Source organism: Leucopleurus acutus (genome assembly GCF_964270905.1).
Source record: "Leucopleurus acutus genome assembly, chromosome: 2".
Taxonomy (NCBI): Eukaryota; Metazoa; Chordata; class Mammalia; order Artiodactyla; family Delphinidae; genus Leucopleurus; species Leucopleurus acutus.
The window spans coordinates 154632008-154645202 of record NC_139143.1 but is presented as its reverse complement, the minus strand read 5'-3'; the positions used below and the strand labels follow the sequence as shown (position 1 = coordinate 154645202).

The following is a 13195-nucleotide window of genomic DNA, read 5'->3' as shown; positions in this document are numbered from 1 at the left end:
TATCCTTATCTATAAAATAATGGGGCTGCATCCTTCCCCCTTTATCTCTGATGCTCTATTACGATGTTCATTAATTTATTCTTTCCATTGATTAGTCAGTCAGCATCCCTTGTGCATCTGTTCTGTCTCTGGCCCTATGGTGGACACTGAGACTCTTGGTAAAGGAATAATTCCCATCCCCGGTTCTCAAGACTCAGAGTTAGGCAGGGGAGGGAGTTAAGCAACCATTCAGGACTGAGTGTGGTAACGGCTGTGACAGAGGGAAGCACAAAAACTGTGGGGATGTCAGAGAAGGAGACATATCCTCATTTGTAAGTCTTCCTGGAGGACGTGGCAGGAGCTGAGTTTTTCAGACGGGGGTGGGCGCGGAGAGAGGAGGAAGAGTATTCCAGGCAGAAGAACCTGCCTTTGTAAGGGCCCAAAAGAGAATGAGACAAAGTAGCTGCCTGGGGCCGGAGGGGAGGGGACACAGGAGATGACCTTCTTTGTATTTTCTACCCATGTAACTTCTGGGAAAACAAGAAAAAACTCCATTTTTTAAAGCTTGGAAAATCCCCAGGGTGGAGTCTTTAAACAGGGATGAAAAGAAGTGACTTCTGACCACAGTAAAGCCCTGGAATGAATGATTCTTCCCCTAGTAGGCTGCCCCATTGGTCCTTGGTCCCATCACGAAATCCACGCTCACAGTTGCATTCAGCGGCTGGTCCTAAGGCTGTTGGATCCATCTAAAAATAGGAAGGCCTGGAGCCTAAGGCCAAGCAGATGACAGAAGAGCAGCCCAGGAAGGCCTGGGAGGAGTGTAAACATCCCCACCTCATAGGAAACACACTCATTACATTCTGAGCAAAAGCGGTTAATGATGCACCCTGGAGAAAATATGCAGTTATTGCCCCCAAACATGCCAAAGCCCTGCTAATGACTGCACGCCTGCTCCGAAGCAGAAACTGTTCCAGATGCTGCCGCTTGTCTCTGGAAGAGCCCTTCCTTCTTCCTGCCTGAGGTTCTGGAATTTTCCTTGGATTCTAGTCCTTAGGGAGACATATGGTGGGCTGGGGTGGGGAAAGTGATTGCCCTCCTGGGCCTCGTAGGGGCAGCCTAGGGGATCTCTGCCTTACAGACTGCCGTGGAGGCTGTGCCTTCCTGCCTGCCTGGCGTGGTGGGGGAAGGAGGGTGCCAGGCGCGAAGCTGGGAGCCAGCGCTCTAGATGACGCTGGGGTGAGGGAGGTGAGCTCTACACTTGAGCGTTTTCAGCTTCTGCATCTATAATGAGTAATGAGTCTATAGGGAAGCAGTAATTTGCACACTTGAAGCCCCAGACACACTCAGCGGTGGCTGCCACTGGACGAGCCCTGGGCTTGGAACTATCTCCCGGCTGGGTGACTCTAGGCAGTTGCCCCACCTCTGTGAACTTCCATACCCTCCTCTGTAAACTGGGGATGGTTTTGGAAATTAACATTTTTTTCTCTTGTTGAAGAACTCATGCATGCTTATTATCTATTTTTTAAATATGTAATCAACCCGTCTTTGTGATACACTCATATGATTTCAATTCAAGAGATGCAAATGGAGGAATTCCGTGGCGGTTCAGTGGTTAGGACTCTGCGCTTTCACTGCTGAGGGCCCGGGTTCAATCCCTGGCAGTGTCTTCCTCTCACTCCTGTTTGATAACCACACCATTTCTCTTCTACCTTGCCAACTGCTATTGGTTTCTGGTGTATCAAATGTATAAATTTTAAAAACTTTTAAATGAGGTATTAGTACATATAAACACAGCAAAGTGCATATATTTCAAGAGCAAAACTTGGTGAATAATGTTTATAGTTTTAATTCCTAAAAAAAAAAGAAAGAAAAATGACCCCAATCACCTAGAGATAAAACTGTTGATATTGTGGTGTACTTTCTTCCCATTCTTTTTCTATGTATGTATACATACATAAACATTGATACCATACTGTGTGACTGTTTGGGGGTTTTTTTTTTGCGGTACGCGGGCCTCTCACTGTTGCGGCCTCTCCCGTTGAGGAGCACAGGCTCTGGACGCGCAGGCTCAGCGGCCACGGCTCACGGGCCCAGCCGCTCCGCGGCATGTGGGATCTTCCCAGACTGGGGCACGAACCCGTGTCCCCTGCATGGGCAGGCGGACTCTCAACCACTGTGCCACCAGGGAAGCCCTACTGTGTGACTTTTGTATGCTGTTTTTTATATCTAACATTATATCAAAAATATTTCCTCATGTCATTAAAAAGTCCTCAAAAATGTTCTACTTTCAACGTTTGCCCAATGTTTCAAGGAACAGAGCAAACCTACTGCAGGACATTAGGTTCAATTTTTCCCCTATTATAAATAACACAGTGATGACCACCCCTGAATGAACATGCATCGTTGAGCACGTCCCTCAAGGTGAATTCCTAGCAGGGGAATTACTGAATCAAATAATATGAACTAAGTATTAGAACTCAGAATAAAATGGAGGGGGGCGGGGAGCGGTCAGGTCTGGCTCACAGAGCTGCTGTGTTAGGGATGTTCTGTAAGGCTCTGGCCTAGTGCTGGACACAGACACAGGGTTTCAGGAGTGTGAGCTAATGGGTCCCAGAGCGAGGACAGGTCAATGCCTGCTCCTCCCCCTCCCCCGGGGTCCTGCCCTCTAGGGCCTCCCTCCCTGGAGCCCTCTGACAGCCACAAAGGAGAGTCTCGGTCTTGTCTGAGCTTTATTATTTTAATCACTGGTGCTTTGCCAAGTGGTGGGCTGGTGAATGTTTAACAGCTGGATTGGGGGGAGGGGCACGGAGTAGAGAGGAGTAGCTTCTGATTTATAGCATTTGTCAATTTCTGGTGTGAAACCTCCCACCGTGACTGATTTCAAACTACCGACATGTCACTGAAAGCAGGGCTGGGAGGAGATGTGCTGCTCTCACCAGCGGGTCGGAGCCAGCTCCAGCACTCCAGTTCTAGTCTTTCTACCTGCCCGTCTCCCACTTCTCCCTCTTCTTAACCCCTCCCATTCATCCCCCACCCTGAGGCTCATCCAAGGTGATAGAGAAGGAAGACTCTGTGGGATGTGAATGTGGCTAGAGAGCGAGAACATCCTCTCCCAGGTCTCTAAAGGTAAAACTGAGGCTCAGGGAGGTCAAGATGATTGCCCTGGCTCACCCAGCCAGGTGATCCTTCACAGGGTGTTCTTCTCTGGCCCCTGCTCGGGGGTACTTCTCAATGTTAGCCTGTGCCTGCTACTGTGGGAATACGCTGGCTTTTCTAACCACCCCTCTTCCTCTCTGGTGACTCCAGTGCTTGGATCCACAAGAGGTTGGGTCCCAGGCCTTGCATTCAAGGAGCTGAGAGCCACGTAGGGAGGCAGACACCCGAGGCAGAGAGGCGAGTGCTCTACAGAAGCTGCCCTGTTCAGTGGACTCCAGGCTGAGCTTCCAGACTCCTCGCTTCTCTCTTTATAGCAGACTTTGTCCCTTCCACCTTCTTAAGGGAACCTGTTATTGTTTCAGTATCCACTCTCTAACACACAGCAACCCACTTCATGTGAAAGTGACCCATTCCTGGGAGTAGGTAGGTTCTGATTTGTCCTAGTCAAAACTGTAATTCATTCCTCCTTGCCAGTGATTGGTTTAGGAGTGGGGAAGTGATCCAACTCTGGCCAATGAGAGCTGAGGAGACATTGGGGGAGGGGGAGGGGAGAGAAGGAGACAGAGAAGGAGACAACCTCTCTTCTTCTGGATACTTGGAACTCAGTGTTGTAGTTCTGGGTGCTGTAATTATCTGTTGCCAGCCTGAAGATGAAGCCAACCCATGAGGGACCACAGAGCCAAGAGAATCACAGAAAAGGGGAGCCAGAGCCCTAACTGTATCCTGCCTCTGACCTTCTTGTTAGGGAGAAAACATCCCTACAGCCTAAATCACTTTGAGTTGAGATTTTCTGTACTTGAAGCCCAAAACATCCTAAATGATAAAACCCTTCTGGTCTATCATCCACATTGCAAATGCAGTGATTACTAGACAACAGCAATCTTATCATATCACTTCCTGATTCCAGTCCTCCCATGGCTTCTCTGAGGAGTTAGGATAAAGTCTTTGTTCAGTGTCTTCTCTCCCTGACAGATAATGTCAGCCCCTCAGGATAGGACTGTGGTTCTCCATCAATGGCTCCCTGGTGCCCAGCATAGAGTCAGCCACAGGCAGGTACTAGTAAATACCGTTGAATAAGTGCAGAGAAGGAGGAGTTGGAGGACAGAGTCCTAGCCTCCATTTCTGGCTTTGCACTGACTTGCTTTGAGACTTTAGGCAAGTCTCTCCCCTTCCTGTACCTCAATATCCAAAACAGTGAAGAAGGTATATTGGACTAAAGTGGTAGTTTAAGAATGGGGATTAAGGGACTTCCCTAGTGGCACAGTGGTTAAGAATCCGCCTGCCAGTGCAGGGGACACGGGTTTGAGCCCTGGTCCCAGAAGATCCAGATGCCAAGGAGCAACTAAGCCCGTGCACCACAAGTACTGAAGCAGGTGCGCCTAGAGCCCGTGCTCTGCAACAAGAGAAGCCACTGCAACGAGAAGCCCGCACACTGCAACGAAGAGCAGTCCCTGCTCGCCGCAGCTGGAGAAAAGTCCTCGTGCAGCAACAAAGAACCAGTGCAGCCAAAAAAAAAAAAAAAAAGACTTTAAAAATAGGCCACATCAAAAAGAGCTTAAAAAAAAAATGAATGGGGATTAAAAAATACCTCTCAGCTACTCCATATGATAGCAGTTGTGCTTCTAATATCCACCAATGGATGAAAAATTAAAATGACCACAAAGCTTTTCACTGTGGGTATTTCTCAGTCACAGCAGCTTCGACAACCATTTGCAAAGCATTCATACCTGTGTGTGAGATACATTGTGCGTCCTCTTTACAGACAGCACAGGGTGCCACGTGGTTTCCAGATGACGTGCTTTAGCTAAAGGGCCTGTAGGTTGGGAATCAGTGGCCCAGGTCCTCTCAGAGTTCTCCAGGCCCTGGGTTTATGTGTCTAACACGGACCACAGGAGCTGTGCAACTTGCTCAGGATCACACAGCGAGTGAGTGGTGGATTCTAACTCACTCTTCTCCAGCCCGACTCCCTTGGCTCAGCCGGTCTGGCTGACAGCACCACTCTCTCTCAGCTACCCTGGAAATGAGAAGCAGGGAGGCCCGAGAGCCCTGAGATTGCCTAGGGTACAGGTGAGGTGGATGGCAGAACGCTGACAGTCCCAAATGACATGGAACGTGCTTCAGATGCCAGGTGTGTGGTTTAGGAGCAGCTGGAATTACACGCTCAGGGCTGCACCAACATTGTCTGCGTCTGAGCCTGAACCGAGCCTGGGCCTTGCAGAGGCAATGACTGCGTTGGGGGTCTCAGCCCAGGGCCACGGAGCTGAGCAGAGAGGCAGCAAGGGCAGGAGGCAGATTCCTAGCTGGAAATCAGGCACAGGGATCTTTTCCCTTTCCAGACACTTGTGGTCATTTGTTTGTTCGTTCGTTCGTTCATTCATTCATTCAGCAAGGTAGTCAGTCAGTCACTCAACAATGCTTACTGAGCTGTACAGCTCTGCAGCCTGGCACAGGGTCCAGGGATGAACTGGGCACAGAGGACAGCAAACGCAGAGCACGTGCTTAAGGCTCAGTCAGGCCAGAGGCGCGGGTGGGCCTTTTGCCTGCCAAAGGAGAAATGGGGAAATGTTTTCCGGAAGCTAAAATGATTATCTTCTGTGAGTGGTTCTCAAAGGACAAGGAGGAGTCCATCAGGCAGGTTAGGTGGAATCCTTCAGAGGGAAAGATGGGCCTTCCCGTTAATTAAAGTCTTAGGAGATCGAGGGGCTGGCTGGAAAAGTAAATGAGACTGCCTTTGTATCCAAAGCTGGCAAAGCGGGTTTGCTCACTTCAATTAGCAAAGGCTCCGAGTGGGAGAGGACCTCGCACTTTGCTGAAAATGGCTCTGTAGAGAACGTGTGTGTGCTGAGGGGGAAACAGGGTGCAGGGGGACGGGGGAGAAAGGAGGCGGTGGGGCCTCGGGTGGGTCAGGTCGTGCGGCCCCTGCCAGCCGTGTTAAGGATTCAGCTGACTTCTGAGCTGATGGGGAGCCACTGCACGTGTTTAACCGATGAGGTATTGCTCCAGCTGCTGAGGAGAGAAGGAACTGGAGTCGGAGGTAGGGGTCCCAGCCAGGAGGCTGCCGCAGTCGGCAGTGTGAGAACTGACACTGTCCTGAAGAAGAACTGAGACAGAGGGACGAGAGAAGAGACAACAACTGAGAGAAACTTCTGAGAACCAACAGGTCTTGGTGAGTGGAGGTGGTCAGAGAGGGAGAGAAAGGAGTAGAGGGTGATGGCCAGTTCCTGGATGTGTGACAGTTGAGGTTTAAGGTACCATCTGAGATGGATGCTGGAGGCCCTCCCTCTGCCCTGGTCTGAAGTGAATGGGTGTGAAGGGTCTGGTGCTTTCGCAGAAGCAGAGCCTCGGTTCACATGGCATCGTGTGCTCAGCCTCCCATCCGGTCTCTTAGCCTCCAGCCTCTACTCTCCAGTCTCTCTGCTGTCACACTGATCTAAACAAGGAATCTGATCTTGTCACTCCCCTGCTGAAAACTTTTCAAAGGCTTCCTGTTGTCTCTAGAAAGAAGTAATCTTCTTAGCCTGGCAAATAAGTCATCTACAATCTGATTCCATCTACCTTCTTTGTCTCAGTCCCCTGACACTCTACGCCAGCCACAGTGAACTATAATAGTAACAAGAAAAGCAACAACAGTTACAATAGCTCCACACAGTATTGATATGTTCCGGGCAGTGTCCTAAGAACTTTACACGCATTAGCTCATCGAATTTTTAGTAGAAAAATACTGAAAGTCTTGCGCTTCCCAGAATGGACTATATCCCCTTGCCTTTAGACCTTTGCACCTGAGGTTTTCTTGTCCTGGTAGCCAGCTGTCCTGCCAGCCATCTGATTCACACTTATCCGCCATCAACTTGTGCCAGGCACTATACTAAGCGCTAGGGATCCAAATATGAGTGAGACATGGTACCTTCCCTCAAAGTATAGAGGCTAGTGTGGGAGACAGACACATGTAGAGTCAGTAAGGTAAGTGCAGTGATGAGATGAGATGGGGCACAGAGAATGAGCCTTCATCCAGCTTGGGCCTGCTCGCCCCCCCCACCCCTGCAACTGGAGTTCTACCCCCTCCAGGAAGCCTTCTGGCTTTGCCAGGCTGGGTGGGCTCCCTTTTCTGTGTTCCTGCAGTCCCTGCTCTGCCCGCATCACACACTGACCACACAGTGAAGGGAGAGGACAGTCTGATTCATCACTGACTCAGGACCCAGGGCAGCCTGGACACAGATCCTCGGGACTTGCTGAATGGAAGTGCCTGAGGTATGAAGAGGCACCAGGAGGAGCATCCCCCTCCTGGCTTCTTCTCTGATGCTGTCTCCAGAGTCAGGCCTGCCCTTGTTCTCTTTCCCGAGGCTGGCGCAGGCCCCTCAGCCCAGAGAGCACTGCAGAGGTCAGGCTCTGTGGGTAAGGCTGGGGCTGCTGCTTTCATCCCTAGTTCAGGAGAAGCCTGGTTAGAAAAGACCACACCAAAATGGGCACCCAATATGCCCCCCTCGCCAGGCTGCAACTGTCTGCCCCAGGCTTCCTCCTCTTTTTTTTTTAATTTAATATTTATTTATTTCTTTAGCTGCGTCAGGTCTTAGTTGCAGCTCGCAGGATCATTCGTTGTGGTGCAAGGGCTCTTCGTTGGGGCACGCGGGCTTCTCTCTAGTTGTGGTGCGCGGACTCAGTAGTTACAGCACGCGGGCTCTAGAGCGCACGGGCTTAGCTGCCCCACGGCATGTGGGATCTTAGTTCCCCGACGAGGGGTCGAACCTGCGTCCTGTGCATTGAAAGCCAGGATCTTAACCACTGGACCACCAGGGAAGTCCCTGCCCCAGGCTTCTGAGGAAGGAGCACCATCTTGGACAGCTCTGGACTTGGAAGAGAGAGGAGGTCCTGCAGCAGCCCTTGGGATCCCTGGGCGGCGGGGGTTGAGGTGAGGGTGTCTCTGAGAGTTCCTTGAGCTCCCGAGCCCCTCCTGAAGCCTCTGGGCTGTGGGTTCTGTGGCTGCTACGAGGGGCTGCTTTAGAAATAAATGGCTCTTGAGTGGTCTCAGACTAGGGGAAACTTTCTAGGAAGCCTTATGGGGTCTGGTGACAGCTCAGGCTGGTCCCTTGAACCCTCATTGGGTTAACATAGTTCTTTCTCTCCAGAGCTCTGGAGGGGCAGTCGGGGGCCCTCCTACAGTGGCTGTGAATCTTGGGGCAAGGACCTGAAATGACTTTCAGCCTCAGCCCTCTCTCCCAGGCGAAGTGGCTGGAAGCTCGGTCCCCCACCCTCTGCTCCTTGCCTCGAAGCCCATCTTGGCTCATGGTGCCTCTGTAGAGGTGGGGCTGGGGGCAGGGAGCCTTGGGGGCTGATGCTAACAGCTTTGGACAGGGTGGGAATTTCCACTCCTATCTAGGGAGCCATCAACACTGTGTGCCCTGACCTGGGCCTTTGGCCTCCAAAGGGCAGTGGGAAGGCCGGCCCCAGGGCCAATCCCTGGCCATTAATCCCTCCTGCCAGCCTGAATATCCACCCAACGTGGTCAGACAAAGGCCTGCCCAGCCCAGCCACTGTGTTCCTCCCGCCCCAGGGGCTCCACTCAGACGCTGGGCCGCCTGGAATCCAGGCCCATGAGAAAGGGGCCGCCTTCACTGGCCATCTTATGCCCGGATGCTCAGCCGCATCCCGTCCGGCCCAGGGCCTGTGAAAAGAGGGCCCAGCCACGCTGAAAACAAGGATTAGCCCTTGGGCCACTCCCTGACACCGGCCTGCTTGGCTCCGGGAAGCAGGCCCAATGGAGGGGGCCAGGCAGACACAGAGAACTGGAAAAGTCTGGGTTCTCACCCCTTTGGCCCAGCTCCCTGCCCCCACCCTTCCCAAGAGTAGCACAGCCAACCACACATTCAGTATCATTTATTGAACATATACTATGTCCCAGTCTCTACACATGGACTGGAAAATTGAAAGTGTAAGAAAATTGCAGTCTGCCAGGGGAGGTAATAAGAGCCATTCTCCACAACCCGCCCCCTACCCCAGGAGGCTGTGGGAGAGGCATCTGGAGGGGAGCTTCAGCCCTAAGGGAAGGTGAGAAAGATGGTGGCTCTGGTTCTGTGCGAGTCTAGCTGCAGGGTTCTGCTGCACCTGGTTGAAAATATGCAGGCTCTGAAAGCACTTCTCTGGCTCTGCCTCTCTCCTTCCCTTCCTGGTTTTATACCAGACGTGCCAGATGAGTAGTAGAAAGGAAATCTCCTATTACCAGTTGCCAATGTGGGCCAGGCCCTTTCATACACGATCTCATTTGAACCTCATAACAATGCTGAGAGTGTCCATTATTGTTCCTCTTTGGCAGGTGAGGAAACTGAGGCTCAAATGAGCAATCGGCAGCCCAGGTCACTCGGCTCTTGGAGCCAGGTTCCCTGCTGCTGCCGCTGCTTGTCTTGCCTTCCTCTTTGGTGAGCTGTTCATTGCGACTGTACCATCTTATCCTCCTAAGGCCTGTGTCAGGCAGTAGGATGCAAGGTGGAGAGGGTACTGAGGTCAGGTCTGTTTGTGTATAAGCCAGGCTGACTCTTCACTGTTGTGTGGCGGGGCGGGGGGAGGGGTTGTATCTAGATCTCCGAGTGTCATCTTCTCCTTCCTCTCTGCTTCTACAGCCCCCTCTGCCTACCTCTCTCCGACTTGTAATTGTTTGTGTGTCCATCTCTCCACCAGATTGTGAGTCTCTTCACCTCTGTCTCCCCTGAGCACTGGCAAAGGGCCTGGCACAGAAGTGCTCAATGAATGATGTGGGCTAATGAGGCCAAGAGAACTGAAGGAAGGACGGATTTGGATTCATGTGGAACTGACAGCACTTGCAGATCGCTTGGACGTGGGGAGTGATGGGGGAGGTAGGAGCCCGAGATGGTGTCCATATTTCTGATCTGGGTGGTGAGGGGCAAGGGGTCCACTGGCTGAGATTTGAAACGCAGGACGGGGAGGAGGATGGGGTCGGGGGTGCACGAGGTTGAGCGTCATGCCCAATGCACACTTGGACATGCTGACCTGGAGGTCAGCAGAGCGGCTAGGCATCAACTTTGCAGCTGAAGTCGTGAGAGCTGGAAGGCCTCCAGAGTAAATTATTTCTACAGTCTCGGCTTTAAGCTACGGTGTTCCTAGTCTTGGTGCCAGGGCACTGAACTCTGGGTTTAATCCCATTTGCCACCTACTAGCTGTGTGAGGTTAGACAAGTCTCTTAACCTCTCAAAGCCTTAGTTTCCTTATCTGCAAAACAGGGGTATTGATAGTACCTGCCTCTCAAGGTGCTCACGTTTAAGTGAGCTAATGTGCGTAAGTGTTTACCACATACACAATGCTCTGTGATGGTGGCTGGGGTATTACCAGCTGAGATTGGAGCTGGGAGAGCGGAGTCCTGGAGCTTCAAGTTTGGAATTTGAAGTCCTAGGCCCTCTGGCTTCTATAGCTAGTTTTGATCATCTGTACCCAGGGGCACTCCACATCAGGGCCAGAACTGGGGTGAGGCACCTAGGGCCCCAAATTTAAGGAGGCACTGGCTCTCAAATGCCGACCCTGCACTCGCACCACCCCAAGAGTGAGAGGCCCCTTAAATCTGGGCCACTTCAGTTGCCTTACCTACTCCCAGCCCTGTTCCCTTGAACTTGCCTACCTCTAAGACAGACAAGTCTCTTTAAGACAAGACTCTTTCATCCTTTAGTTCCCTCCAAGCCAGGTCTGGCTTTCCTGTCACTTTGGAAAAGTTTCCTGAAATAGGCTCAGGGTTGCGTCTCTTCTGAACCGTGTGGTGTGTGCTGGTATTTCCTAGAGCCGGGTTTTAATAAACACTAAGACCACCCCGCCTTCCCCAATGAGATGCGAGTCTGGCATTTCTGGGCCAGTAAGCAGCTCTCTCAGACCTCCAGTCTGTGGAAGCACTTGGGGGTCACTCTCTGACCCAGTAACTGCTCCTTGGAACTCTGGGCTATGCAGGCTGTGTTTTGTGCATCTTCCCAGTGTGCATGACATGAGTGTGTGAGAAAGGGAGCCTTCTTTCTAGAAGAGAAAGTGCATGGAGAAGAGGCAGCCAGAAGGCAACTCCAAGTTATAGATTTTCCAGGGGGCTCTTGATTTAAAGCCGTCAGTCCTCCAGTTCCCAAATCTGCTAGCTGGACCACTTTTCACGATTTTGTTTTTTCAAAGGATGCTGGCCTGGATGGGACAAGATTGTGGGGGAGATAGCAGAGATCGGAGATGCTGACCCTGGAGCCAGGAAACATCCTCCCCTGAGACAAGCCGGCCTCCTGCTCTCCCCTTCCCTCACCCTACCTTTCTCCATTGCCTAATGTCCCAGGGTGGGCCTGGCATCTCCCCGACCAGCACAGTAGCAGGATGCTGAGGGCTAGCAAGGCGGCAGGCCCTGGGTGGCTCTCATCTCTGCCCCAGCTGGGGTTGGAGGGACCGAGAGGGGACTAGGAGAGAAGAAGGATGGAGGGGACAGGAGTTGGCTGGGAGAAGCATAATGGGGAGGGGGCCCAGAGAGTGCTCTGAATGGGTGGATTTGTGATTGGCATTGAGCCAAAGGGGTGGAGGTTGAGGGAGGAGCAGAAAGGAAAGGGGGCTGACGGAATCTGGTGGGATGGGGCCGGGGCCAGGGCCAGGGACTGACCCCACGGAGATGAGGAAGGGATGAGGCTGGGTCTGGGGCTGACTGACCCAAAGGGACGAGACCAAGGGAGGGGTGAAATGTTGGGGGGTGGAGATGGGAATGGGGGAGAATTGTCAGCATCGTAAGAGGATTGGGAAGGCAAATTAGAGGGGAGGCGCTGGCCAGCGGAGAAGGTCCGAGCCCTCGCCCCTGGTTTGGGGCACAGGGGGAGGGGGCCGTGTCCATATAAGGAGGGTCAGCGGCCCCAGCTCCCTCCAAGAGCTCGGGCAGGCCGCCGCATTCTCATGCCTGGGCGCAGCGACATGGAGCCGTCCGCTGCTTTCTCGGGCTTCCCGGCCCCGCCCTCGGTCGCGCCGTCGGGGCCGCCGCCGTCGCCGCTTGCCGGAGCCGAGCCCGGGCCGGAGCCCGAGGAGGCGGCCGCGGGCCGCGGGGAGCCGGAACCTGCGCCAGCACCGGGCCCGGGCCGCCGCCGCCGCCGGCCCTTGCAGCGAGGGAAGCCGCCCTACTCGTACATCGCGCTTATCGCCATGGCGCTGGCTCACGCCCCGGGCCGCCGCCTCACGCTGGCCGCCATCTACCGTTTCATCACCGAGCGCTTCGCCTTCTACCGCGACAGCCCGCGCAAGTGGCAGAACAGCATCCGCCACAACCTCACGCTCAACGACTGCTTCGTCAAGGTGCCCCGCGAGCCGGGCAACCCGGGCAAGGGCAACTACTGGACGCTCGACCCGGCGGCTGCCGACATGTTCGACAACGGCAGCTTCCTGCGGCGCCGCAAGCGGTTCAAGCGCGCCGAGATGCCCGCGCTCCCTGCCGCGCCGCCCGCCCCCGCCGCCGGCCCGCCGCCCTTCCCCTACGCGCCCTACGCGCCCGGCCCCGCGCTGCTCGCGCCGCCTCCTCCCGCCGCTCCGGGCTCCACGCCGCCCGCGCGCCTCTTCAGCGTCGACAGCCTGGTGAGCCTGCCGCCCGAGCTGGCGGGGCTGGGCGCCCCCGAGCCGCCCTGCTGCGCTGCGCCCGACGCCGCCTTCCCGCCCTGCGCGGCAGCCGCCTCCCCGCCTCTCTACTCGCCGCCGCCCGACCGCCTGGGGCTGCCCCCGACGCGTCCTGGCCCCGGACCGTTGCCCGCAGAGCCGCTGCTGGCCCTGGCAGGGCCGGCGGCCGCGCTCGGCCCGCTCGGCCCGGGGGAGGCCTACCTGCGGCCGCCGGGCTACGCGCCGGGGCTGGAGCGCTACCTGTGAGCCCTTCCAGCCCGGCGGAGTGGCTCGGGCCCCTCTCCCCCAGGACGGGGCGCTGCCTGGGAGCCCCCATCTGTGCCCCCTTGGCTTGGAGCGCACCTCGGAGCTCCCAGTTCTGCTTGATGGACTGAGCACACCTGTTGCATCTGTCTCTAACCCCCATCTCTGGGGAGCCTCCCGCTGTCTCTCCACCGGACTGAATCCCCCT

The 13195-nt window shown here is 54.4% G+C and overlaps 1 protein-coding gene across 1 annotated transcript; it reads left to right on the top strand.

Annotated features, from left to right (window-relative positions):
* Positions 1-12036: 12036 nt before the first annotated feature.
* FOXE3 (forkhead box E3) lies at positions 12037-12990 on the top strand (the record flags this gene model as incomplete). Its single annotated transcript, XM_082832613.1, has 1 exon — positions 12037-12990. The coding sequence occupies one exon, from the start codon at positions 12037-12039 to the stop codon at positions 12988-12990; it is 954 nt and encodes a 317-aa protein (XP_082688739.1).
* Between the last annotated feature and the right edge of the window lie 205 nt (positions 12991-13195).